This window comes from Alexandromys fortis, unplaced genomic scaffold, assembly GCF_014885135.2.
Source record: "Alexandromys fortis isolate MF-2015 unplaced genomic scaffold, M_Fortis_MF-2015_v1.1 scaffold_106, whole genome shotgun sequence".
Taxonomy (NCBI): Eukaryota; Metazoa; Chordata; class Mammalia; order Rodentia; family Cricetidae; genus Alexandromys; species Alexandromys fortis.
In genome coordinates, this window is record NW_026067980.1 from 1948573 (window position 1) to 1975420 (window position 26848).

General features: G+C 41.7%; 2 protein-coding genes across 46 annotated transcripts in view; one reads left to right on the plus strand and one right to left on the minus strand.

The window, feature by feature from the left end:
* Positions 1-647: 647 nt before the first annotated feature.
* Positions 648-26848, plus strand: part of Uqcc5 (ubiquinol-cytochrome c reductase complex assembly factor 5) — a 72703-nt gene continuing 46502 nt past the window's right edge. For 2 of the 3 annotated variants that reach the window (XR_007594614.1, XR_007594615.1), the window contains exons 1-3: positions 648-1188; positions 3906-3993; positions 21523-21650. Coding sequence is in view for 1 of the 3 variants with exons in the window: in XM_050158169.1 (XP_050014126.1) it covers positions 1038-1188; positions 3906-3993; positions 21523-21565 (282 nt within the window). In the remaining 2 variants the exon portion in view is untranslated. Of the gene's footprint in view, positions 1189-3905; positions 3994-21522; positions 21735-26848 lie in introns of those variants that run through there. The other variant, XM_050158169.1, reaches the window with a different exon arrangement.
* Positions 6782-26848, minus strand: part of Pbrm1 (polybromo 1) — a 101287-nt gene continuing 81220 nt past the window's right edge. For 18 of the 43 annotated variants that reach the window (XM_050158113.1, XM_050158108.1, XM_050158109.1 and 15 more), the window contains 8 exons: positions 24521-24704; positions 22855-23065; positions 21751-21967; positions 18401-18565; positions 14963-15118; positions 11815-11885; positions 11495-11711; positions 6782-9611 (listed from right to left, as the gene is read on the minus strand). In XM_050158113.1, coding sequence (XP_050014070.1) covers positions 9439-9611; positions 11495-11711; positions 11815-11885; positions 14963-15118; positions 18401-18565; positions 21751-21967; positions 22855-23065; positions 24521-24704 — 1394 coding nt within the window. In that variant the 3' untranslated portion in view covers positions 6782-9438. The remainder of the gene's footprint in view (positions 9612-11494; positions 11712-11814; positions 11886-14962; positions 15119-18400; positions 18566-21750; positions 21968-22854; positions 23066-24520; positions 24705-26848) is intronic. The other 25 variants (XM_050158138.1, XM_050158136.1, XM_050158133.1 and 22 more) reach the window with 5 other exon arrangements.

Here is a 26848-nt window from a genome sequence, read left to right on the forward strand (position 1 = left end):
TGGGCTGTGGAGACCTGGCCACATGTGAATCTCTTGAAAGTGGATGGACGCTCTACATGTTCCAGTCCTTAGCACCTAGAGAAATGGGGACAAGCGCCAGGGGTTCGCCGTGTGTGTGGCTTCTCTCTGGCCTGCCCTCCAGTTTCTCCCCCACTGCACGTCGGCGTGCACGCCCGGACAGGACCATAAAGCTCCTCACAGTCTGTTTATGACCCTTTCCTGGATCCCAGTCATTTAATTCTCTTGGGTTGTCCATCCCCGCAGCACCACAGAAAGGTTCTGTTTTACAAAGTTCCCTATAGGGTATGGCTTGACAACAAAGTCACGCTTTTTACCATGATGCTTTTCTGCGACTATCAGGTTATGATGCATAAAAAAAGCACCTACAAGTTCCTGGATAACGGTCAGTTCCCATTCATCATAGATTCATATTATTTTTAGAATAGTTTGCCATGGACAATTATACTTTTTGTTGTGATACTGATAAAAGTTCAGTTTTCAAAAATGCATATCGAATTTTGTTATTTTAGAAGTCAAGTTCAACCAGCCACATCCCAGAAATAAAAGGAAGGCGTCACGTAACTGCATTTTAGTTTTATCTTCTTCACAGAGGGTCGTCACCTCCGTCAGAGTATTGCAAAAAAAGATGGCGATGGCAGAGTAGGGGGCGCGGCAAGCAGCGCCGAGCCCCAGCAGCTGAGAGCAGGTTTGAGGGTGGCCACGCCACGTCGGAGACCCCGCCCCCTGCAGTTGCTCCGCCTCCAGAGTCTAGGCGCCTGCGCAGGCTCCTTCAGACCCGCCCAGCCTCACCGAGCACGCGTGCCCCAACAGCACTCTGATTGGAGAGTCTGAGCGGCCCGCCGCGCTCTGATTGGCGGAGCCGACAGTGCTCTGGGCCTGTCAGCCTCTGCGACCCGACTCTCGCGGCCTGGCGGTGGCACCGCGGCGGGGTCTTAGCTCTCAGTCAGTGGGACACGGCCCGACGAGCAGGCCTGTGCGCCTGGTTCCGCCCGTACCCCACTTCCGACGCCTCGGTCATGTTCTTCAGGGCCCAGGTGAGGCGAGCTCTGCAGCGGGTGCCCGGGAAGCAGCGATTCGGCATCTACAGGTTCCTGCCCTTCTTTTTTGTCCTGGGAGGAGCAATGGAGTGGATCATGATTAAAGTGCGCGTGGGACAGGAGACCTTCTGTAAGTGGGGGTGCAGCAGCCTCCATTCTCCTGTGGGTATGCGATTACAGGCCGCTGACTCCATTCAGGGCAGAGCTACTTTCCCTTTAGGAAAGGACAAGTGTTCTGGCAGCTCTCGTGCGGCACGGACTGGAGGCCCTCGGGGCTCTCGTGTTCCGCTCACCTTGGCGTCCAGCCCTCTTTCTCCTCCAGCATTTTAGAGGGCACGGGCCTCCACTCATTGCTGCTGTCCCTCGTAACCTGTCCTTGGCCCTGCTGGTGGTGACATTGACCTTAAGGAACAGGGTTGCTCACGTGCGGAAGAGGGACCAATCCTGAGGACGTAGACATTCTGGTTAAGTCTTTTGAGATTTTTAGCTCAAACTCTGGAGGAGGACGCTAGCTTGCCTGACTTAGCTGATTACCACCGTTTACAGGCAACCATTAGTGTCTTTGTCCCAGAATTATGAAAAGAATGCCTGACATGTCTGTGGACTGCCTCTGGCACTGCCAGTTCCTGTCAGGACTTCTCCAAACCTCTGGGCCCTTTGTTTTGCCTCCCATCATTTGAGAATTGCCAACTCAAAATTTTAAGTTGTTATGTGAAAGCCTCTTTCTACTCTGATAAAGGGCCTGTGCTGGCCTTGAATCTTTAAACTTGCAGCCTCCTCTTGCCTCAGCCAAGTCCTGGGATAACATAGGCATGGGCCACCACTCGGTATTTAATTGCCATCCATGACAGGTTCTAGTGAACAAGGCAAAGGATCTTCCTGGGAATAAGACTTGGTGTCGCTTGGTGGTAGAGTACTTGACTCATGTTGGCCCAAGCTCAGTTTCCAACCTGTCTCCCACCATTAAGCATGCCATGAGAAGTATTAGTAGCTCAAGAATCCTGGTTGAACACCTCATTGGATCAGGCGTGGGAAGGCTCTTGGGAAAGGATAGGCATTTAGGACTGTCCGCCAGACAGCCAGATGAGGGGACCACTGACTTCATGGCAGTGGTAAAGGAAACGTGGAAGTGTTTGTGTGTGCCGTTTGAAGGACCGCAGCAGGACTGAGCGAAAGGAGCTGTGGGTAGGAGGGTCCCTGGGTAGGGCTGTAAAAGAACTGGACAATAAGGATTTATCTTAATGATTGAAAGGGCTCTTTTCAGCGAGATTGGTAGAAACACAGGCAATGTCTGCTGGCCAGATTTGAGATGATGGCCTAGTCTAAGGGACGAAGGAGTAATTCCCAAGAAGTGAGTGGAGCTGAGACAGCCTAGAGGTAATGCTGAGTCTGGTAACTGAGATGGGGCATGGAGGCTTCTCAAGGAACAGCCGAGGCAAAGGTGCAGACAATAGGCAGGGCGATCCTGGGTGCCATTTAGGACATGATGAGATGGTGTTAACTAAATAGCTCAAGCTCAGGAGGACTGATTGGGCCAGACATCTGGATTTGCAGGCCTTTCAGTTCAGATGTGACAGAAGGGTCAGACTTGAACATTTTAAAGTGACTTGGAGTGGTCGGAAGGAACACCAGGAAGATGATCCTTGAAGACGGGTGATAAGGAATTGCCAATGAAAGGGGTGACCATCTGTGTAGGAGACTGAAGGATATGCAGACGCCGATAGGAAAGTAGGGGCTGGAACTGGGGCTGTAGCTCACTTGGTACAGCACCTGTTTTGGCATGCAGGGGCTTTTGGATCCAATCTTCAAGAAAAGTGTGTGTTGGGGGAGGGAGGATGAAGGAGGGGGCTGGGACACTACACCTTCAGGAGAAGTACTAGTGCCCAGTAGGGTCAGCCTTAAAAGTCAGCCAGAGAGTTCACTACAGTGGCCTTTCAGTGAGAAGGAAGGGGAGTGTTCTTAGTCATTCAGGACTTTCAGCCATGTAAATGGAAGCAGTTGGAGGTGTCTCAAGCAGCATGCATTGAAAAGTGAGGCAGTTGGTGCAATCTCTGGTTGGGGTTCTGGAGGGCTGTCCAGGAGTCCCGGTAGGGAGGAGAGTTTGAAGAGCCAGCAGAAGGTGGTGGTGAGCTCCAAGGACAGCAGAACTCTGAGCAGACTTCTTCCATGGAACACTGACTGTGGATGTAAAGGAGGCCAAGGGCTGGCACTTCACCACCTAGAAAATGGATGGTCAAAAGGCACAGAGGAAGTTACCAGTAATGGGCAAATAACAAGCCCAGGAAGAAGAGAACCTAAAAAAGGAAGATGTTTATTTTTTACATGAGGGTAGAAAATTAGTAGTCTGAAAAGGCAGCTGCTGAGAACAAGGAACAGGACTTCCCTCCTTACTTCGGTTTTGGAACCTAGGAAAGGGAGCAGGTAAGAGCCCTGAGGCAAGGGAAGTCTGAGAACAGAAGGATGCCAGGACTTGATTCTGGGAAGCAAGTCAGTCTCTGAAGACACTGATATTTTTACTCTTTTGTAATCTCAGACTCCTCATCATAGCACTCATTCAGCTCATTTTATTTTAAATAGTTTATTTGCCATTGAGTTAAACAGTGTTAAGATTCAGACAGTCAAGACAGACTACTGGTTGACTTAGACAAAACAAAACAACCCATGGGGGCTGTTTCTAAACCTTGCTGATTTTTAGTGCAGTGCTGGAAACTGCACTCAGGGCTTTCCTTCTGCTAGCTAAGCACTCTGTCACAGAGAAAGACACCCCCCCACCCCCCACCCCCGCCAAGTCTCTTTTTAAAATTCCTGTTTCTTAAAGATTCTAAGCAAAATTTTTGTTTGATACAGATGACGTCTACCGTAGAAAAGCTTCAGAAAGACAGTATCAGAGAAGGCTGGAAGATACATCAGAGACCGATCTTCATAAGTTAATAAAGTAAATACAAATTTTCAGTGTTGATTTCAGCCATTTTATGTTTTCATAGTCTCACTCTTGCCCAGGCTGGCCTTAAACTCAACGAAATCCCTGCCTCTGCCTTCTTAGCTCTGTTAAAATTATACTTTTCAAGGGGGCTGGAGAGATGGCTCTACAGCTAAGAGCACTGACTGCTCTTCAGGAGGACCTGGGCTCAATTCCCAGCAACCACATGGAAGCTCACAACCATGTGCAACTCCAGCGCCCTCTTCTGGCATTTGTGGACACTGAACACTACGTGGTACACAGACACACATGCAGGCACAACACCCATACACATGTAAAGAAACAGGAGGCTAGGCTGGATTACATGAAACCCTGACTTGAAAAAAAATAGAACCAGAAAGACTCAATTTTTTCTAGCAACTTTTTTTTCTATTTTAAGTTTGTCTGCTAATGTTAGGATCAGTTCAGTGTAAAAAGAGTCATAACTGTTCAGATTGCATCAAAGTACTATGAATACAAAGTTAATTAACTGTTGGTCACCAATAATGATCAATATTACCAGGGAGAGAAATGTATTGCCCAGAGACACTTCATATTGATTCAGTTGCTGCGTAAGAAGTTGTGGTGTGAGTCTCAATCATGTGGCTACACTTTGTTTTAGAAGTTGAAGTGTAGTCAACTTCAATGAGTTGAGTAACAGTAAATGCCAATACAACCCTTAGCCAGCTTCTGCCTGCTACAGTTCCTTCCCTGCCCACCTCCCTATCTCTTCCCTATCAGTTTTATTAAAGAAAAACCTTTTGAAAATGGCAGGAGTTGATTTTGATATTTAATGTAAAATGTTTTCAGAGTACATTAGCTTGAAGGCTGGGAGTAAGAACTCATCTTTGTTAACCAAGGTGCAAATATTTTTTAAAATGTTTTTTAAAATTATGTATGTGTAGCTAGCTGGGCAGGATGGTAGGGCACAACCTTTAATCTCAGCACTTGGGAGGCAGAGGCAGTGGTGGATTTTGAGGCCAGCCAAGGCTACACAAAGAAACCTTGTTTTGAAAAACAAAAAATTGGTGTGTGTGTAGCTGGAAGGTGGTGACACACACCTTTAGTCCCAGCACTCAGAGACAAAGACAAGCATATCTCTGTGAGTTTGAGGCCAGTCTGGTCTACAAAACAAGTTCCAGGACAGCCAGGGCCGTTATTACAGAGAAGTCCTGCCTCAAAAAACAAAAAAGAAAAAAAAATTGTGTGTGAGGGTATGTGCACATGCATACAGGTGTGGACAAGGGGCCAGAGAGCCCTGAAAGCAGGAATCACAGGTAGTTGTGAGCCTCCCATTGTGCGCTGGGAATCAAACCTGAGTCCTCCGGAACACTTTTAATCTCTGAGCCTTCTTTCCAGCAAAGGTGTAATAAATGTTTGCTTGTTTTGAGACAGGGTTTCTCTGTGTAACAGTCCTGGCTGTCCTGGAACTCTCTATAGACCAGGTTGGTCTCAAACTCACTGAGATCCACCTGCTTCTGCCTCCCAAATGCTTAGATTAAAGGTGTGTTCTACCACCACCCAGCCAGGGTGCAAAATTTTAACTTTCTACAATATTGTTCAATTTTTCAAAATTTTAAAAATTACACCATATCCTACCATATTCGAGGATATCTTTGTGACTGAGGCAGCACCCTAATTAAGCCTAGGGCTTTGTGCGTGCTAGACAAGTTTGTGCATTGCTTTGCCTCCCCCCCCCCCAAAGGGCCTTATAAATTATCCAGAATTATTCTGAATCTGCAATCTTCCTGCTTCAGCCCCCTAAGCAGCTGGGTTAAAGGTGTGAGCCACTGGGCCAGATAGATAAAAACTTAGCATTCACTTTAAACTTCCACTGTGAAGAGAAAAAACATGGGGTTTGGAGCTTCACTTTTTTATATGAAGTGGTGGGAAAGGGCCTGCATTAGGCATACAGTAAGTAACGAGGGCTATTTTTATCTATTTTATCTATCATGCAGTTTTGCAATGGAAGACTTATCTAAGTCTCTGATGATTTTTACCTTAACCACATTAGTCTCTTTTTTTCATGTTTGAGCTTTTCACCATGAGTTTCCTCTCAAGAAAAGTTATTTTTGGACCATGGAGTTTTCCAAAGCAATTTTTCTCCTTGTAAAGGAGTAACAAAATGTTTTGCCACATTTATGAACACATAACACCCCAGATAGGGGAAAGTAATAGTCTGTTAATTTATTCAGTCAGCTGACCCAGCATATTCTCAAATTAAAAAGCACAAAGGCACTTAGCACTTGTTTATGTAGTGCTGGGTGGAATGTTAGAGATCAGGAATCCTCCAACTGCTCACAGGCATAGGTCCCTATTACAGTCTCAGGACAGAATCATAGGGCTTTGCAAAGTGGTATTAGGAAAAAACAGTAGGCCGATTTTACCATCATTTTCTACTAAAAGTATAACACATTTTAAGAACTTGTAAACATATTAAAGATGTGTCTGGACTACTTGTTTTATGGTCACACAAATAAGCTATTTCAAATGAGTTCTTCTGTTCTCTGATAGAATATACTTCCCTTACTGTCTTCATTTTTGAAACTTGTGTTTTGTTCTGTCCATACTGTCAATCCTGAGGACATGGTAAGAATTCTTTTGACTGCACACTGCATTCCACCCTGACCAGAGAGAGGTGCATTCTTCCTTGAACTGGCAGCCCTATCCTTAGCATGAAACCAGAGCTTGTGCGAGTCTTCTTCATTCTGCTTAAAACACTTGACACAGCTTTAACAGAACCACCAAACCTGGCTAATCCAAATCACTTTGCAAACTCTTGTTTTTATTTGGATTAAAAAGCTTTGATGAACAAACATATGATACATACATGGTATAGAACCAGTTACCACTTAAACTTCAGATAATGATATAGTACAGAAAACAGAATAAACCAATTTTTAATCATGTCTGGAAACGAACGTTCAAGCTGAAAGTTGTGGCATCAATCTGAGGATTTTACACAAGTATTCCTCCCCCCCATCCCAGTTCAGAAGAGGAAGGCAGGTGTAGTAAAACCAAGGTCTTTGAAATCAGTTGGCTGACACTTTAAACCTCTAGGCCCCCCAACTCAATATAAACAATATTCTTCATAGGAACTTACATTTTGAAAACAAGTATTTCTTAAGCCATATTTCTACATTTCTTAAGTCATGAGAAAGTGTATTGTTTACTTGTACTGCATTAAGTCAGGGCTTTTTCTTTTTTTGAAGATGGCTGACCTCAAATCTTATATTCTAAGTAATAACTGGTATTCTCCAGAAGCATGATTCTAAAATAAATAGTATCTTAAATGGTTTTAATTAATTAACTAATTGTTTTTTAAACTTTATCAGGGCCTGCCTCAGTTGACACCCTGTGCTGGATTTGTACTGCCTAAGGGAACCTGGGCTGGCTCTTGGTTCCTACAGCACCAGTGTACTGGGAAGGAGCCAGGAGGGAGTGCTCTGGCTTCTAGTGCCTCTGGTTGCTGACGGGAGGGTTTTTAGAGGCTCCTCAGGGAGCATCATCTAAACCTTTAAAAAGGGAAATAATATGAATGCATGAAATAAATAAATAATTTAACCAAAATTAAGTTTCTGGTTCTTTGGTGTAATTCAAGGATACCTAAAAAGAAAAGAATCTGATCATTACATAGTCCATGATGAGTCAATGGTCCAAATAACCAGGAATCAAAGACTTATTTAATTCAGTTTAGCAATAAAGTACTGGCAAAATCTGTCAATACTTTTTTAGAATTTAAAATTCTTTAAAATACTCGATGAAAATTGAGATCCAGTGGTTGACTATTGGCATTAAGTTACAAGGGTTCCTGTATTTAAAGTAGGTACCAGGGACTTCTTTCCATTATATACTCTCATGATTTATTAAGCATGGCAGTTAAACATGAGTACTGATTCGTTGCATTTAAAGGAAAAGACTGTCTTAACAATCATTCTCAGTGGAGAGTGGAAGCATCCACACAACACAAACATCCTATTAGAATAAAGCAGGTTTAAAAAAACAGACCACCATGTGAAATGCTGTCACCTGAACATTGTACACTGCCTCAAAATGTTTATTCTAGGGCCATGTTAGAAAGACAGGGCGCTGTGGCTGCTGAGTGTTACAGCACCCGCCTTTAATCTCAGCATTTGGGAGGAAGAGGCAGGCAGACCGAGTTTGGGGCTACTCTGGTCTACACAGTTCCACTCCAGCCAAAGCACATAGTGAGACCATGTCTCAAAAAAAAAAAAAAAAAAAAAAAAGAAAGAAAAGAAAGACAAGGTCACCAAGTCCAAGTGTCTGGGATCTGTAATAGTCTTTTTTTTTTTTGTGAACATTTTCTTAAAGTATAATTTCCTTTTCCTATAATCCAAAGGACAAGCTGAATTTCAAAACATTTTAGAAAGTATCATTTCTGGTTGAGAATTCCAACCCTCAAACAAACAAAACACCACAACCAGTAACAAGGAGATAAAGAATCCACAGCATCTGCATATGTAGGCAATCTACCCTTGGCACAATTATGTGCAAGGCAAAGCTGGTGTCCATTTACACTCTTTCTTAGACTAGGTATTATATTTAAAATAAACCACCTCCATGCATACTTCAGTACTTTCTTCAGTGTTTTCAAGGTAACAGATATAGTTTCAAATCATATAACATGAAGGCATAAACTGAATCATAAACAGATCAAAAGTACTCTTGAACTTACCTTCCAAAACTAAATAACTCAGATCTGAGCATGTGTTCTGCAAAAGTCACTGACAATACAGGTCTAACTCAGCACAATTACTTCTCCTTCAGTTACACTAGTTGTGGATGGGTAGAGAGCACTGACTTTAGATTTCTATGGTGAGCTTCTGTGTTAATAACAGCAAATATGTTGAGTCTGTCACATATCTACAGTCTAAACAATCCCACAAAGCACTTCACCTGTAAGAAAACTTGCAGATATTTAGGCATGTGAAACATACATATACACTCCCTAAGATGTAAACTAGGACCAACTTCACATTTCATTGTCAATTTAAACTAATTGTAAACTTTTTTCATTGTTTTTTCTTATATGTGTGTATATAATATATATATATTTATAAAAAAGAAAATCAAAACCCCAAGCCAAGCCAAAACCTTTGATGATTTAAATCCCTTAAAAAGTAAAGATAAAACTATGACTATATATAACCAATTATGAAACTGGTTTTAAACAAAGGAAACGTATGCAAAAAAAATCTTTGTGTATTTGATAGTCAACTTAATATAACAAAACCAAATTGAAATAGCTTATTAAAAGTGTCCTTATATAAAAATGACTTTGTGATGTACAGTAAAATGCATAAAAATTATCATCCTTTGTTCTTCTCTCCCACCCCCAGTAACTAAAATGGCTACCGTTCCACAACTCTTTGCTTCTACAGAAGAAACACAGTGATGTGATTAAACATTTTCTAGGTTGTATGCTTGTCGAATGTTGAGAGTGTCTCGAAGCATCAAATCCCGGAGGCGCCAGAGGGCGTCTGCCATGGTGGTGTGTGCCCCTTTGCTTTTGAGCCAGTGAGAAGGCAGGCGGCTCTCCTGTTCTTTCGATAAATGGACATCCCGTCTTCGAGCTGAAAATTTGAAGTATAAACAGAGAAACATTAGAATTTTAAGATGATAAAATGACCCCCAGTATTAAGGGTTGATGCATTTACTAAAACAATATTTATTAAAACTGAAAATGTGTTCTAAAGATTATGAATCATAGCAAATTTCTTCTTTTATTAGGCACTGATATCTGACCATTGATACTTTGTCAGTACCCCTGATATTAACAATTATTTTAATGTTATAAAAGGTAAAACCTAACCTAATACTCTTAAGAGATAACATTTCCTAGCTCGGTTTAGAAATGAATAAGGAAGCGAGGCATGATGGTGCATGCCTTTAACCCCAGCGCTCAGGAGGCAGAGGCTGGTGGATCTGAGTTCAAAGCTAATCTGGTCTAGCCAGGGCTACACAGAGAAACCCTGTCTTGGAAAAAAAAAAAATAATAAGGAGCCAGTGGTGGCGGTGTACACTTTTAATCCCAGCACTGAGGAGGCAGGGGCAGTCAGATCTCTGGTCTATAGACCAAGTTCCAGGATAGCGAGAGTTCCAGAGAAACACTGTCTCGAGAAACAAAACAAACAAAAAAGGAATAAGGGGCTGGTTCAGTTGCTAAGAGCATTTGCTGCTCTCACAGAGGGCTGGGGTTCAGGTCCTAGCATGTACAAGGCCACTCACAACTGTCCATAACTACAGTCTAGGTGATCTGATGTTTTCTTCTGGCCTCTGAGGACATCCAGGCATGCATGTGTTGCATATATAAACATACAGGCAAACACCCATAAAATAAAATCTGGAAAGAAATGAATTAAGAGCTGGGCACCTGTAATCCCAGCTCGGAGGAGACCTGCCATTTCAAGGAAAGCCTGGGAAACATGTAAGAGCCAGTTCTATCTCAAACATCAAACCAAACCACAACAAAAATCAAAAATCCAACCAGGATCAGGGAGATGGCTTGGTTCATAGTAGTGCTCACTGCACAAATCTGGTATAATCAGGAGTCAATCCCTCATCGCACACAGAAGGGCGGATAGATGTGCTGGGTATCAGGTATCCTGATAATTTTAAGGAAAGATGGGAGTCAGACGAGAAATACCCAGAAGTTCAAGGGGCACTTAGCCTAGAGTCAACAGTGCAGCAACATAAACAAGAGAGACTCTGTTTCAATAAGGTAGAAGAACCAACTCCTGAAAGTTGTCTTCTGTCCTCCATGTAGCCAAAGAATATGCACAAAGACATACAAGTTTATTGTTATCTACTGAGCTATCTCTGCAGCTTACAAGTTTATTCTTTAAGACAAATAAGCAGAAGCTTCCAAATTCCTTTCCAGGAACTAGGTAACACTACTTCATTGTATATTGCAGATACATTATTCACTGAACTAAATGAATTACTTAGTAGACTAAACAAATATGCTTTCTAGTTTTTTCTTTTTAAAATCTGACATGTATTCTAATGCTCAAATATCTAGAAAAAAAGTCAATGTATTTGAGAAGATGAACTTGAATGTATTTGAACAGCTGAACTTTGATTTTTAGACCCATTTTCACTGGGTCAAAGAACCTAATCTATTCTATGAAATATATAATTTATTTTACTGGTATAAGAAAAGGGGGAGCCAAGTGGTGGTGGCACACGCCTTTAATCCCAGCACTCGGGAGGCAGAGGCAAGTGGATCTCTGTGAGTTCGAGGCCAGCCTGGTCTACAAGAGCTAGTTCCAGGACAGGCTCCAAAGCTACAGAGAAACCCTGTCTCGAAAACAAAACAAAACAAACAAACAAACAAACAAAAACCAACCCCCCCCCAAAAAAAAACAAAAACAAAACAAGAAAAAGGGGAAAATATAGAATCAGCACAAATGAGAAAACTGGGAGGAAATATGTATTTCATCAAGGCTCTCCTTACCTGCCAGAGTTTGGTCCCACTTGCTAATGCTGTTGGATTCAGCACTGAGTCCTTCAATATATTTTAAGTAGGCCTCTGAGTGGAGAAGTCTTTGGGTCTTTGGTGGGGGAGCCACAAACATGGGTGTTGTTGGCTGCTGTATGACAGGGGGGCCAGTTGGATGAGGACCAGGATATGGAGGTGGTGCCTGCTGCCCTGTAGGCCCCAAAACTCCTACCTGAAACAGCATGAGATTAAGGCAAAAAGATAGTCTGCATATGTTCTGAGAAGACAATGGCCAAAAACCTTGAGTCCAAGGAAAATCAAACTAGGAGGCTCACCTGTTGTCCATACGGACTTCCACCTGGTGCTGGAGTCCCTACCATGGGGGCTACTCCTTGATTCATCACACCTATAATTCAGAATGCAATGGCACAATTAGAGACTCCAGGTTTCACTGACTGAAAATGTCTGACAAGAGCTGATACCATTTATAATGTATGTACCTTTGCCCTTGAGTGTGGATAGGAACCTTAAATACTCCAAACACAATCTAATTAGGAAATTTATATTCTTTTGTTTCTGGTTAAAGTACATTTTGTCAGAGGTACATTAATTATCCCAGGCTTAGAATGTTTTGAACCCTGGGTGAGATACGGAAAAGAGAATACACTTCTCTTTTCAAGGCACTTTTCTGACCACATCGTCTTGTGCAATTGGAGCCTGAGGAACCCGGCTCAGCAGTAACCATTGTGCTGGGGCAGGAAACAAGGCTGAGGAAGAGCAGTTACCTGAGCCTTGTGGAGGCTGGAGGCACTACCTTAATGTTCTTTTGCAGGCCACCAGCTGGTTCTACCTCAGGCACTAATATTGGCAGAGGGAAGACATTTCAGTGGATGATGTGGAAGCAGGGTAGCCTTGTTGCCATCACCTCGGATTCCAAATGACAAAAGAATAGAAAAAGACTTCATGGCTCTATTCTCTCCGGGAATTATTGGGGAAGTGTCCGCTGGTGAATGTTCATGAGCAATTGTTGTCTCACAGGCCCTCGTTGATAGAAATGGACTGCCCTAAATTTAGTTTTTTAAGGCCATTTTTTCCTCAGGGCTGGGCTGTTTGCTACTTTAACAAAACAGAAATAACCAAGGGACTCAAGCCATAACCAAACCATCTACAGCTGTTCCTTAAGGCATAAGTCCTGCCAGTGAGATATAGAGGGGCCAGGAGGAACTAGCTTCCTAGTCTTCTGCTCCTCTGGTGAAAATGCTGGTGCTTATGTTAGCTCACACCTGTGACTCTAGACCTGGGAAGCTGAAGCAGGAGGACTGCTGTGAGTCTGAGGCCGGCCTGGGTTATACAGAAACTATGCGCATTTCCCAAAGCTAACGTTCTGACAGGCAGAAAACTGGTCACTTGAAAGTTCAGAGTTTTTAAGTGTCACTTCCAGGACGTACAAGGCATTTTCTTTGTTGAAACAGAAGAAAAAGAGTGAAACAAGTTTCTGTTTAAAAAGGAGGAATACGCCAAGTCCTTGCAAATATAACCCAATCACCGTGACAGCTGTGTCCTGGTGATTTACCAACTGCACAAAGTAGTAATGGCAGGTAAGCTGCTGCTTCAGCAACACATTAGTAAACCACAGTTCCGGCTCCCTTCAGGTCTCTCTTCTACCTTAGACTCTACAGACTTGGAGGCTCCCCAAAATGACTGTTATCACAGATTTGTAGGACAGCAGAAGCAAATCAGCAACCCCCTCCACTTCCTGTTAACAAGTACCATGACTGGGGTGGTCATTGTGAACGTGAAGCTCAAAGTCAGATCAGCTGTGCATGGGCATACAGAGAGCTCCGTCTCCCTGACTATTATCAGGTGTGCTGTGCTTTCATTCAATGCAGTTTGGATTCTGTAGGCAAAAGAAGCAAGGATAACAATGCCCCACACCCACCAAAACACAGCTGCTATATTGGGGTGTGTACTTGCCTTAAACAGGACTCCTATCAAGTGCTATATACATTTAGAAGGTGCCAACTCCAATAAGGTTTTACTGATTGACTCAAAGAAACCTTGTGCCAAGGCATGAGGGTGTAGATTTAGGACCAAGTTCACTAGCCATGTAAGAAAAATTGCTTTCTGATTGACTCCTGGTGCCACGGCATCTCACATGAGTCACCACATCCAGAATGGAGTACAAATGCCACAAACATTCCTTCTTTTGGGAGCATTTAAAAAAAGCTTTGGTGGAGTTATGGCCATTCTTGAAGGAACAGAGAATGTGGCTGAAGTGCAAGGGTGGAATGCATGCATGTCATCCCTGCACTTGGAATGGCAAGGCAGTAGAATCTCGAGTTCCAGGCCAGCCTTGGCTACATAGCCAGATTCCTATCCAAAACAAAACAAAACAAAACAAACAAAAAAACAAAAAAAAACAACAACAACCAAAAAAAAAAAAAAAACCCCAAAACCAAACCAAACCAAAAAAAAACAGAAAGAAAGAAGTATGGTGGAATTATCATTTGTTTCCCCTACACACTCTGAAATATTATTTGAAACCATGTAGATAGAACCTTATGGGCAGTGGGTCAAGCATAATCCAAGTAAACCTGACAGACCCCAATCCACATTTCACCTGGGTTTGGCTCTCTAAGATGACATTTCAATAATGGATCAATTGCTGCTCCAAGTAATCTAAAAGCCACATTTCCCCTAACTAGATTATAGCCAAAAGTAAGTTCTTTTGCATATGATGGGAGTTATTACGAAAACTTGTCATTTTCCAATCTTTTAAATTTCATTATAAAGTAAAACAATATAGTGGTTTCTGAGCTCTATTTATATATTTCTCCATAAGACAACTTCTGGGTTCTGCTGGCAAGCAAATATGTCCATAGCTAACAAGGTGTTATTTAAAGTGTTGTGTCATGCTTGTTAGGGAACTCAAGACTAAATCAATACAAACTCCTTCCCTTCCTACGTTCTGCTACAAAGTAAAGAATTTCTGAAGAGCTTCAGTATGCTATTCTGTGATCACCTTAAAAGGGCTGTGGAGGAGGAAGAGATGGTGCAGGTGAGGGACTCTACAATGAAGACCCTGTGAGATAAGAATTTCAGCAGATGAAGAAATGCACCTGGAGTAAACAGTACTTTTATATATGACTCTGGACTGGCAATTCACTGATAAGAGGTTGTGGCCTCAAAGCTTTTCAAACATGTATCTGATAATGAACCGTGCCTCCTGCTCCTTGATATATATAGGTCTGACCTCTGTAATGCATCCTGTGCTGCTGCCAGGTAGCAGATACACAGGGCACAGGTAGCAGTAGGTCACCTGCTCAAATGTAGGATGGGCCCTACTGCTGACAGCTCTGGGATTCTTAGTGAGGGAAGCCTGGCCACCATGGGCAGCAAGTGCCTCCTGGAAGAAGTGGCTGAGGGAGGAAAAAGAATAAAAAAAAAATGAGATTAATGAGTGAATGAGGATGATGTTCTTACCGGGTGGTGGGATGCCTGGGAGGCCAGGAACACCTGGCGGAAGATGGTGAGGTGGAGGCCCCCCAGGGTGAAGTGGCTGCATGCTGCCCATGCTAACAAGGCCATCAACTGGGCCCTGCAAAGGTGGAAGGCCTGGCGGATAGCCACCCATCATGCCTTGAAGGACACAACAAATTTCAGACATGCATCATTAACATGCAACATGAGCTAAGTAATAACAACCCCCTCCATGCACTACCAATGAATAAAGCACCCTTAGTACTGCATGATATCACAGCAATTAGTGCAATTATTTTGTTGCAATAATGAACAAAATAAAGTTACAAATATGAAACCCAACATTTTTGGATGAATTAGTACTTAGTAAATTATTGTTTATAATTATTCTCAATAAGCTAAACATAATGTTTTCATTTAATAAAGAGGAGTTCTAGTAACAGCTTTCCCAAGATCAGAACTATCGCAAGCTGTTCAAACAGTGACCAGTTCTGCCACCTGCAACTCCAAGTGATCAGTACATACCCCATTACTCCACTCTGCCCGCACTCACATCCCTATCGTGGGTGCACATGAAGGGAAATCAGAATGGAGGGAAATGAGGTGCACAGTCCTGATCACAAGGCATGGTTCTCCAGTTTGGGAGCAAAAAAGTTTCAAGACTTCTTCATATACTCCTCCCTTCTATCTCCACCACTGCTGTTAAGAATGGATTACGTTAAGGTTTGAGCTGGAGAACAACTTCTAACATCCATCACAATGAATAATATTTCATCTTTAGATTTCAGAATATGTTAAGGAGAAATCTAAACCTTCTCAAGCCAACTAAAGTCCAGGTTGCTTAGAAACCGACACACAGCAGGCCTGAGGGGACAGCTGGGGAGCTTGGCTCTGCTGACAGGAAGAAAGGCCAGCTGTTATCACTGTCTTCAGGTTCACAAATCTCCTCACGTAAACCTTCAATTGATAGGGGTTTTAACTGAGGTATAGAATTCCTAAGAACAGAGGCTTTTGTTCCTTTATTTTCCAAGCATACCGTCATATAACAAAACATCTGCTAGCCAGGGAAGTATTACAACAAGTATTTTGGAAATAAGAAAATTATTTTGGTAAGGATACACCAATCAAAAAAAAAAAAAAAAAAAAAAGAATAAACTACGACTCTCCTGGAATTGTAAGAGTCTCAATGGATGTAAAGCTCCCCCTGGAGTACAGTCACTTTTAGGCAGTTTCTCACATAGGGCAAAGGCATAGCACCAAAATCCTCTTCGAAGAGAATTTCAGTTTTACTTTGAAGTGGTATTAGAAACCATTTATTTGTACAAGTTTAGTCTTTTAAAGGTATGGCATACTGAAAACCCTGAAACTGACTCACCTTGCCTCCTTAGTCATATCTAAACTGGCTAGAGAAACTTACAATTATACAAAACAAATTTGAAATATTTCTATACATGAAATAGCATGCATTTCAGTTTTGAAGAGTTCAAGGTTAAAAACGACTTTGAGCTGATACCATCATCTTAAACATGATGAGATCCAATGTTGCCAAACTGCCCTTTCAACACCACCAGGTACAGCTTTGAAGGATAAGTAGGTGAGAAATTGAACAATGTTAGGAGGCTTTGCTTTCAATTACAAAAGCCCATCTGAACGCAGCCGCCATAGGCTGTGGTTGAAGATTAAGTTATTAAGAACTGAAAGACACAACACTTGTCTTCATTAAACTGTACTTTGGCATTTATTATCCCAGTCACATGTGTTCAAATGAGCTTCGATGCTTGTAAGCAAAGCTGGTCTCAGACAACAAGAAGGCTAAGACTCAGGCCCTAAGCAACCTATATTCCATGGAAAAATCACCCTCTTAGCTGCAAAGCTCTCACTGTGGACAAAGGCTCTTTATTGTAGAGATTCTGTCCTTCACTCCTGTGGCCCAGAAGCCTGGGCAGCACACCTTTAGTAATAGAGCAGTGGTCTTTTAGAGGGACCATCTTCCTCAACCACAGAGCTATATGATGCTATTCCCCAACAGGGAGCTAAAATTGCTGCAGCTGCTAATTTTTGTTTCTTTTTAGCTATTTGTATTCATTTTGTTATTATGTTCTTGGGTTTTGTCGTCAAGGACATAGTGCCACAGATTTATACATCAAATAGAACAAAAGAGGATGTCAATGAGGGAATCCTAACTTTCAAAGTCCCCGTGATCAAGACCGATTTCTGAAAACCTCTGGAACCCCATTAACCAAAATGGGCCATGGAATAGAGCAGGCGATTATGAGATTTGTTAGATCAACATAAGTCACACTGAAAGCACCGACAGCCATGATTCAGACGTGCTTTGGTGAGTGCAACTGCTGAGTTCAGCGACAGTGCATCTGAGAACTTGCCATCACAAAAGTTAGGAGCAACAAGGGAAAAGTTATCCTATGCACGCTTCCTCTAAAAGCAAAAACGAAAAAGGCAAAAAACGAAAACGGCAAGAACAAAAAACAGCAAAAACAAAAACAGTATCCCAACAAAGCTGCCTTAAACAACACTGTCTTGGACTAAGTGCAAAAGAGGTCAGACTATTGTTTAAGAGGAAATACAGGTGGCATATGCAGAGCTCACCAGACAGGAAGAAGTAACAAAGGAAGGCCTGAGAGGTGGTCTGCAGGCTCTTCGTGGAGACATGTCAGACAAGATTTCAATTCAACAGTAGTCAAATTTGCTATGGCTACCAGAACCAGAGACAACACACACAAGCAAACCACATTCATCATTTTCTTTAACTTTTTTTTTCCTATTCTTTCTTTCTTTTTTCTTTCTCTCTCTCTCTTTCTTTCATCTTATTGTCTTTATTTAAATATGTGACTGGGATACTAACAGAAAATGCAGTTTAATGTAATTAAATAGAAAAGCATTACAGAGTGGGCACAATGAATTGAATGAGGACTTCCCCCCTACTAAGCAGTCATGCACATTGGTGACCAAGAAAGGATTTAATAATTCATTGTCAAAAATCCTTTTAAGTGGTCAGTCTTTTAAGGATGGCTGCAGCAGAATAAGGCAAACTGAACTGGCATGAGACAGAACATCAACACCACCTAAAGACTGCTTTTATGTTTTCCTTGGAGTTCTTCAGAACAGAACTCAAGGTCTGTTTATATTTCCTGCTGGAGTGCTCTGTCAAGAGCAGCCTGGGGTAAGAACATTGCCAGACCATGCCTACAGTAAGGGAAGAGCTGCTACCTACCACTTGCCAGGGCTGGGCCCATGGCCCACTTTGGGATAGAGAAGAGGCATTGCCTGTATGGGAAAAGCAATACAGGACAACATGGATGACTTGAAACTTTGAATCTGTCATGAGAAAAGGCTACAGACTGTGGCCTACTCCTTTTGGAGAAAAAAAAAATGAAGGAATTTCTTAAAGTGGAAAAAAATGGTCTTAGCTCCTGTTTTTACCTGCAACAGGTGTCAACTGCTGATTGAGCATCCCCATTGGTGTTGGTGGTGGCACCACCCCCATGAGAGCCCCCACAGGGGTGCCTGCTCGGGGAGAAGCACTCGGCTGCTGTTGCTGTGCTGCTCGCTCTCTCTCCTGCTGCTCAGCAACTTTAGCTGCCCGCTCTGTAAAGGCATTTCAGATTTTCAATTCTGTTTTTAACCCAGGAATTCAAAATACCATCCATTGCATTCAACAGGACTAGTAAAAACACAGGCAACAGTTCTGTCTCAATGGAAGGAACGGTAGATGACTAGTCTCAACACAGGAGTCGGGCCGATTTCACTTGATAACCTAGAATTCAGCTTTCCTATCCCATCTTGAGAACTGGTCTGCAAAGATTTCAAGAGTGTTAAGACTGAACACACATTCAGAAAGCACAGGTTTTATCAAAACACATCGCCAGCGTAACCACCGTGGGTAATCTCACGAGGCACTCTGAAGATGAGAAGCGCTATCATTATTCTAGTATTAATAGCATTAAAGATTATAATTTCAACATGAAGCAATTCCATGGCCCATTATAATTTTTGGCACAATTGTACTTACTCTAATTTCCTGATTTCTTGTATCCAATTTTACTAAAATTTGAGGACTCATCAATAATATCACAAGTTTAGCAGCTGAAGAAAATTAACTCTGTAAGGGAAAAGTAGCTTACTCCCTCTAGTTTAAGATCTTAGGAAACGTGAACAGCCAGTTTCTACACTCTAATGAGGCAAAGGAAGAGGTCATGATTAACAGACTCCAAGGGAGGAAATACATGATCAGCTAGACTACAGTCATCAGAAGCGGGGAACTAATACATACATGTATATAGCAATGGACAAAATTCTCAAAGAACCAGGTTCACTTAAGCTGAGTTCAAAACTGATCATAAATTACCCTAAATCAGCAAGAATTCCAGCATCTGCACTTAGTGTACCTGAAATGCAAGAGGAGCACATATTTTTGGGACCTCTGGGCTATTAGCCAATAGATCCTCACTTCCTTAAGCTACTCTGCACCTCTAGAGCCAGTACCTTCAACAGTCACACTTCTAGCAGGCCAGACCTTCTTTGAGGGCATATTCCCAAAGTTCCCACCACACAGGGTTTATTTAGCTAAGTAGGAAGTCCTTCCCACTCTTCAGATGTGCAAACAGAAGCTGGGATACAGGCAGTGACTTGTCCAAGAATACAGGAGAAACAGCAACTTATGGCCCTGACACCTGGTGTCACATTTCAACTTTCACAGTTAACTCTCCAACATGGAATTCAAAAGACTAGAGCTATCTGGGGGAAACAGCTTGAGGTCATGCGGCTTTAAAGAGACTCAAGAACCAACAGCTCCACTCCTTTATGGGAGGATGTGAGAAATGTGCAAGTCAAAGGTCCCCAAGGCTGTGATGGAGCTGGTGTGGACACCTGTCATCACTCACTAGCACTACCCATTCTAACATCCTCTGTAATCTGAGCACAACAAGTGTGAAGGCCAAACCCATCCTCACAGCCTGTCTTCCCAAGATAGTACTTAAAAAAAAAACTATTGGTGATCTAGATGCACCAATATTAAATCCAAACTGACATAAATGAAACAGTAAAACTGGGAGGGAAAAAGAAAAATTGAGAAAAATTGAAGTTTGCAAAAACAGAAAAGTTCAGGCGTGTGGATCAAATATTAGTTCTTCCTGAGAGAAGCTGAACTGGGAAGCTCTGTAAGTCAGAATTACTAAAACTATGCCAGCCAAACTCCCAACTTTGGGTTTTGAATTTAGTGGGCAGAGAAACCCAAAGTTCAGAGTTTGAATTTCAGGCTACTGAACCATGCAACTCCCATCTCACTAGGTCCTTCCTAATTCCAGACACCCCACTGCATGAGCGAATTTCTCAACTATCATTTATTCTTCCCTTGGCCGGGCTCCAGCTTTTCTGTCTTCACATTATCTCTAGATCCCTTTCTCCCATCCATACCACACAATACTAGCCGTCTGCCTTGAAACGGGCTTTACACTACATTAGCCTAATTTCTTAGACAGCAGTCCTCCAACTAGGTGGTATATTTGGTCGTAACTTGCAGTAAGCCCTGAAATATCAAAGTGTTCCAGAATTACAAGTTCTTATGGGACTGACTTAGAGTTTCTCAAAGAATGTTTCATAAATTAACTTTCCAGGGTATTCCTAGATACCACATAAATACCTGGTCATACTTCAGAAGATGGATGACAAATAATAAAAAGGTTCTTTATTATTAATCTATTAATCTAGGAGACTAACTCAGGACTATGCCTAGAATTTGGAATGCTTCTGAAACAGGTTTTGCCACAAAATATTTTTTGGCAGAGCATCTTGCAGGGTTAGGCTTCACTAGAAGTTCCGTAAGGAAGACTGTCAGATAATTTTATAAGAATAAATAGTAATAGGAATATAACTTTTTTTTTTTTAACAAAAGAGTTGTTTTGGAGATTTCATAAACTTTAGTAAAAAAAGCAGCCTTCATAATGTACGCTTGCTGGAAAATAAGGGATCTGGACTTAGTCAAGAAGTGTACTGACCACTGTGGGGAAGGAGACTTTTTATTGGAACATTATCTACATACAATATTTAAAATGGAAAAACTACAACTCAAAGGTTAAAAGGCCTGCCTAACTAATGTATTGCTTTCTCTCATTCATTAAAGTCATATCCAATATTAACTATAACAACAAAAGATCTAAACCACCACAAATCTCTTAAGAATTTATGGCTATGAACCACCAAATATTTGAGTACTAATAGTTCATGGCTCAAAGTGATCTAATTGCAGAGTAAAGGGGAAATGAAGACAGCTGAGCTTTGTCAAAAGCATCCAAGTGTCTTGGTATTAGGTATGAACATAGACACAGCACCAGGCACACCAAGTCTGAGCCTAGAGTTTAACTTACAGCTTTTGGCTGTTAAAAGACATAACAGAAGACACTTATTTTAAAAGGCCACTTGCAGGTGAATTTTAATCAAAATTAAAGTTAACATTATTGAACAGTCACTCCCCTGCTCAATGTGTGTGCCTACAGGGATAAATGAAATAAAATCGTGCAATTTTTAATACCATTTTTTTTTTTGAGAAATTTGTGGCAACACCACCACCGGGATCTGAGGCCAAGTTAGAGGCAACACTCCGTGTACTGGCATCGACTGCCGGTATACTTCTGTCAGCTGGAACAGTCCAAAACACCAAATTCATGTGCATGTGGTAAGAACAAGAGAGTAAAATCTGCCTATGCATGTGCATTCCTGGAAAACACTCCTTTCTTCTTAGAAAGTGGGGACAGTTGTGCCTGGTCTCTATTTACCTTCATATTCTGCTTTCTTGGCTGTCTCAAGGTTTCTCCACTCTGTCCCCACCAGTCTGCTGAGCTCCCCGAAAGAGTAGTCTGGGTGTTGGGCTTTAATCACAGCTCTCATTTCACTGCTGAACAGAATGTAGCCACTCATGTTGATTTTCCGTTTAGAACCTTCCTTCTTTGCACTGCCTTTGGCAGACTTTGGGGTAGACTGTAAGACAGAAAGCTTACATAGGGTATCAGAAGATTGCACCAAGTTAGCTACATAGTTTCTAGAAGCCAGACACATAAGGTTCAATAATAAATGTTTTATAGACATACTCAGTTTGTAGCTCACATTTTCTTGGTCAAAATATACTGCTTTCTTGCCTTGTACAAAAACAAGTGAAAATTTCATTGAATTCCATGACTGCAATCTACAATGGTGACCTCACAATTAAGTCTTGAGAAAATTCTGAATGAGGAAAATAAATACAATAGGAATCACCTCAACCATAAAAAGGGGGAAATTAAAAGACACAGGTATCCAGGTATGGCAGAATACATCTATAATCTCATTACTTAGGAGGTGGAAATGGAGGCAGAAGGATCACATATATGGCCACTGAAAATTAAGGGAGTTAAGAGCATAATACCATTCTTTATTTCTTTTCTTCACTACAAGGCAAGAAGCCTTCAATTAAACTGCTATTAAACCATCTCTATGAAATTTAAAAGAGTAATTATTATTGGCTTGATGATGTGATATGTATTTTTGTCAATTAAAAATAAATTAGTAAATAAAGGCTCTGACAAGCAAATAAAACACCATCATTAAAATAAATAAATAAAACAAAAAACAAAAAAACACTATTATTCCTTTTTGCAGATTTCTAGGCAAAAGTTCACATATTAAAAGTGCGTGGCAGTGTATGCCTATACTTCCAGTGCCTGGGAAATGAAGGCAAGAAAAGCAAGAGTTCAAGCACACCTTGAATACACAAGTCTGAGGCCAGCCTAGGTTACCGACATCATCTCAAACAAAACAAAGGCTGAATACACAGGGGCTGTCATGTCTGAACCTGCTGCAGACCAGAGCTGAGAACAAGGCAGGTAACGGGCATGTCACCTTACCTGTGGGGGTGTGTAGGGCATGAGGTCCAGCTCACTGGCCAGGGGAGTCTGAAGCTGAGGTAGAGATGGAGGTTCAATGACCTCACTATCCTCTTCTCCCATCTCTTCAATATCATCATCTCCACCTTCTAACTCAGCAAACTTAGCTTCTAGCAATTGTATCTTCTTTTCCAACAAAGGTGAGGGTTCTTTCTGAGGAATGATTGGTTTTCTGAAAACAGTGTCAAAAATAAATAAATGATCAAAAACCCATTGCCATTGTTCTTGAGGTCTCAGTAGTCCTCATTGTCCACTATGTTCAGCGAGACCGGTTTTAACCCAGGCTTTTTCAGACCCCAGGCCAGCTGGCCTTGGTGAGTTCCCGATAGAACATCCCCATTGTCTCAGTGTATGGGTGCCCCCCTCGCGGTCCTGAGTTCCTTGCTCGTGCTCTCTCTCCTTCTGCTCCTGATTTGGACCTTGAGATTTCAGTCCGGTGCTCCATTGTGGGTCTCTGTCTCTGTCTCCTTTCATTGCCTGATGAAGGTTAATATTCAGGAGGATGCCTATATGATTTTCTTTGGGTTCTCCTTCTTATTTAGCTTCTCTAAGACCCCAATTATATGCTCAATGTCCTTTATTTATGGCTAGAAACCAAATATGAGTGAGTACATCTGTACCTATTGGTTTCGTGGGAGACTAGGCAGTTTCGTGGATGCTCACCTTACTAGACCTGGATGGAGGTGGGTGGTCCTTGGACTTCCCACAGGGCAGGGAACCCTGATTGCTCTTTGGGCTGACGAGGGAGGGGGACTTGACAGGGGGAGGGGGAGGGAAAGGGGAGGCGGCGGTGGGGAAGAGACAGAAATCTTTAATAAATAAATAAATAATAAATAAATGAGTAAGTAGATGTAAGTTGCTGATCACTTCCAAGTTGTCAGAGAGCAGATTTGAACATCTACAAATGACATTTTACAACCTTCCACAGTCACTCTAAGCCTTAGAGACTAAGGGCAACAAAGTAGCTTAAATGAGTATTTGTGATATCACTTCTACTTAGAAATAATTCTGAAGAATACTCACAGAGCACAGGTCAGGTCTAATGGACTATATGTTAAAAGGGAATTGTCATAACCTATGGAAATGAGCAATGCCCCCACAGAGAGGCTGCCAACCAGAACCAAGTGTCTTCATTATACAGTCGCTCGTGTCTTAGCCAAGGTACTATTAGAAGAACTGTCCAATAATTTTTTAATTGAATATTTTCCTTCTCTCTCTGCAACTAAGTCTCACTTTGTAGCCCAGGCTGATTCAAACTTATACAATCCTCCTGTCTCAGCCTCCCAAGTATGGGAATTACCACGTTTCACTAAATTAACATTTTCAACTGGAATTATGTAATGATAGTTCAAGACCTAATAATAACTCAAAACATTGGGCTAGCCGGGCGGTGGTGGCGCACGCCTTTAATCCCAGCACTCGGGAGGCAGAGGCAGGCGGATCTCTGTGAGTTCGAGTCCAGCCTGGTCTACAAAGGGAGTTCCAGGACAGGCTCCAAAGCTACAGAGAGACCCTGTCTCGAAAAAAAAAAGAAAAAAAAAAAAAAAAGAAAAAAAAAAACATTGGGCTACACTATTTTGATAATTTAGCCCAAGTGTTCTTTCTCCCTTAGTTTTAGAAGCTTTACCTGAAGTAGTAAATTTCATCATCTACAACTTTAGCAGAGAGTGAAAACCTCTTCAACCCCTTGAATTTCTTCATCTGCTTGTCACTCTCATTATAGCGACTCTCACAAAGCAGAATGTCATTTTCTGGTATTTCAGTTGGCCTGCAGGAGAGGAAGTCCTTGAATGACAACACAGCACATTTTCCTGAAAGAGTAAATTGGAGATAGATTGAATGAGTAGGCGCTGTCATGGTTAATAGGCTAGGCTGACCAGCTAGTGAGCCCCAGGCCGTCTCCGCCTCTCCCGTGCTGGGTGACAAGTGCACACGACCAAATCTGGCTTTATGAAATGAGGTTTGGGAGACTAAACTCAGGTCTTTAAACTTGCAAGGCAAACCGAGCTGTTTCCCCAGTTCCAAATTTTATATTTTTATGTTTTGGTTCACAGTTAAATAAATCAAAAGGATATAAATGGCATAAAAGATATATACAGATGAATAGAATGAAACTGAAAGCCTAGACATAAAACCTGTACAACTGGACAACTAAATTTCTACATGAAAGAAGTCAATCCCCACCACATTCCACACATTAAGTCAACTCAGAATGGATTAAATGCCTACATGGAAGAGCTACAGAATAAGGTTCAGAGGAAAACCTAAGGTGTGATCTCCATCATCTGATTAAACAGTGGTTTCTTAGAACAGACATTGGAGGGACACATAACAGCACAGAGGACAACGGTCAGACTTCAGGGCTGGAGAAATGCCTCAGTGGGTAAGAGCATTTATAGTTTTTAAAGAGGACTGAGTTCAACTCCCAGCACCCACAACAGACAGCTCATTACTCCCTGGAACTCCCACTTTGGGGAGCCAACACCTTTCTGACCACCTTGAGGACATAGAGACATACAAACATATGCATAAGTAAATAATGAAAAAATTTAAAATGTAGACCATCAAAATTAAAAACTCTTGAACTCCATAGGATCCTACTGGAAAAGTGAAAAGACAACCTACAGAAGAAAAAAAATTTCAAATTATGTATCTAGTTAAGTATCTAATACCCAGAATATTTTTTAAAAGTCCACAATTTAACACTTATAAGATTCTATTAAAAACAGAAAAAAAGTCATTAAAAGACATTTCCCCAAAGATTTAAGATTGTAGTAGGTGCAGGAAAATGATCGCTAGCATCATTAATCATTAGGGAGATGCAAATCAAAACTACAATGTACCACTTCATATCCATGAATATGACTTCTAAGAGGAAAAAGGAACAATGGCAAGTAAGAAACTGGAGAGAATAAACTGATGCAGCTGCTATGGAAAGTAGTCTTAACATAGGGAACTGGAGGAGGATTTGGGGGTGGATATGATCAAGTTTGTATACATGCATGAAACTGTCAAAGAATAAATAGAACTATTTTTTAAAAATTAAACATAATTACCGCATGAAATGCTGCTTTTGGGTGTCTAGCCCAAAGAACTGAAGGATCAAACAACTGTATGGCAATGATTCTTACAGCATGTACAGCAACATTATTAATAGTAGCTACAATGTAGAAAAAAACTAAGTTGGCTAACAGATAAATGGATAACAAAGCATCATGCATATCTGTTATGGGGCATTACTCAGACTTACAAGGAAATGAAATTCTGATGCACGCAACATGGACCAATCTTGAAAACATTATGTTACATGAAATATACCAAGAAAAAGACAAAATATCCACTGTCCCGCTTATGTATAATACAGAACATACAAAATTCATATGATTGAGTGGAATAGATTCCTAGGCAGGGAGGAGCAAGGAGGAAATGGCTCAGCAGTTAAGAGCATTGCCTGCTCTTCCAAAGGTCCTGAGTTCAATTCCCAGCAACCACATGGTGGCTGACAACCATTTGTAATGAGGTCTGGTGCCCTCTTCTGGCCTGGAGGCATACACACAAACAGAATATTGTATACATAATAAATATTTGAAAAAAAAAATCCAATCAAAAGTGACAAGAACAACCCTGTTTTTATTACTGAACATACTAAAAATGCTCACAGCCAACAACTCATTGTATACATACATTTAAAACAGGTCAGAAACATTTATTTATGTATTTTTTTTTTTTTTTTGAGACAGGGTTCCTCTGTAGCTTTGGAGCCTGTCTTGGAACTAGCTCTTGTAGACCAGGCTGGCCTCGAACTCACAGAGATCTGCCTGCCTCTGCCTCCCGAGTGTTGCCATTAAAGGCGTGCACCACCATCACCCAGCAGGTCAGAAACATTTAGAAGTTCAAGAGCGCTATCACTGCCTTAGAAATACATGGCATTTATTTACCAAACTCAATAGACTTT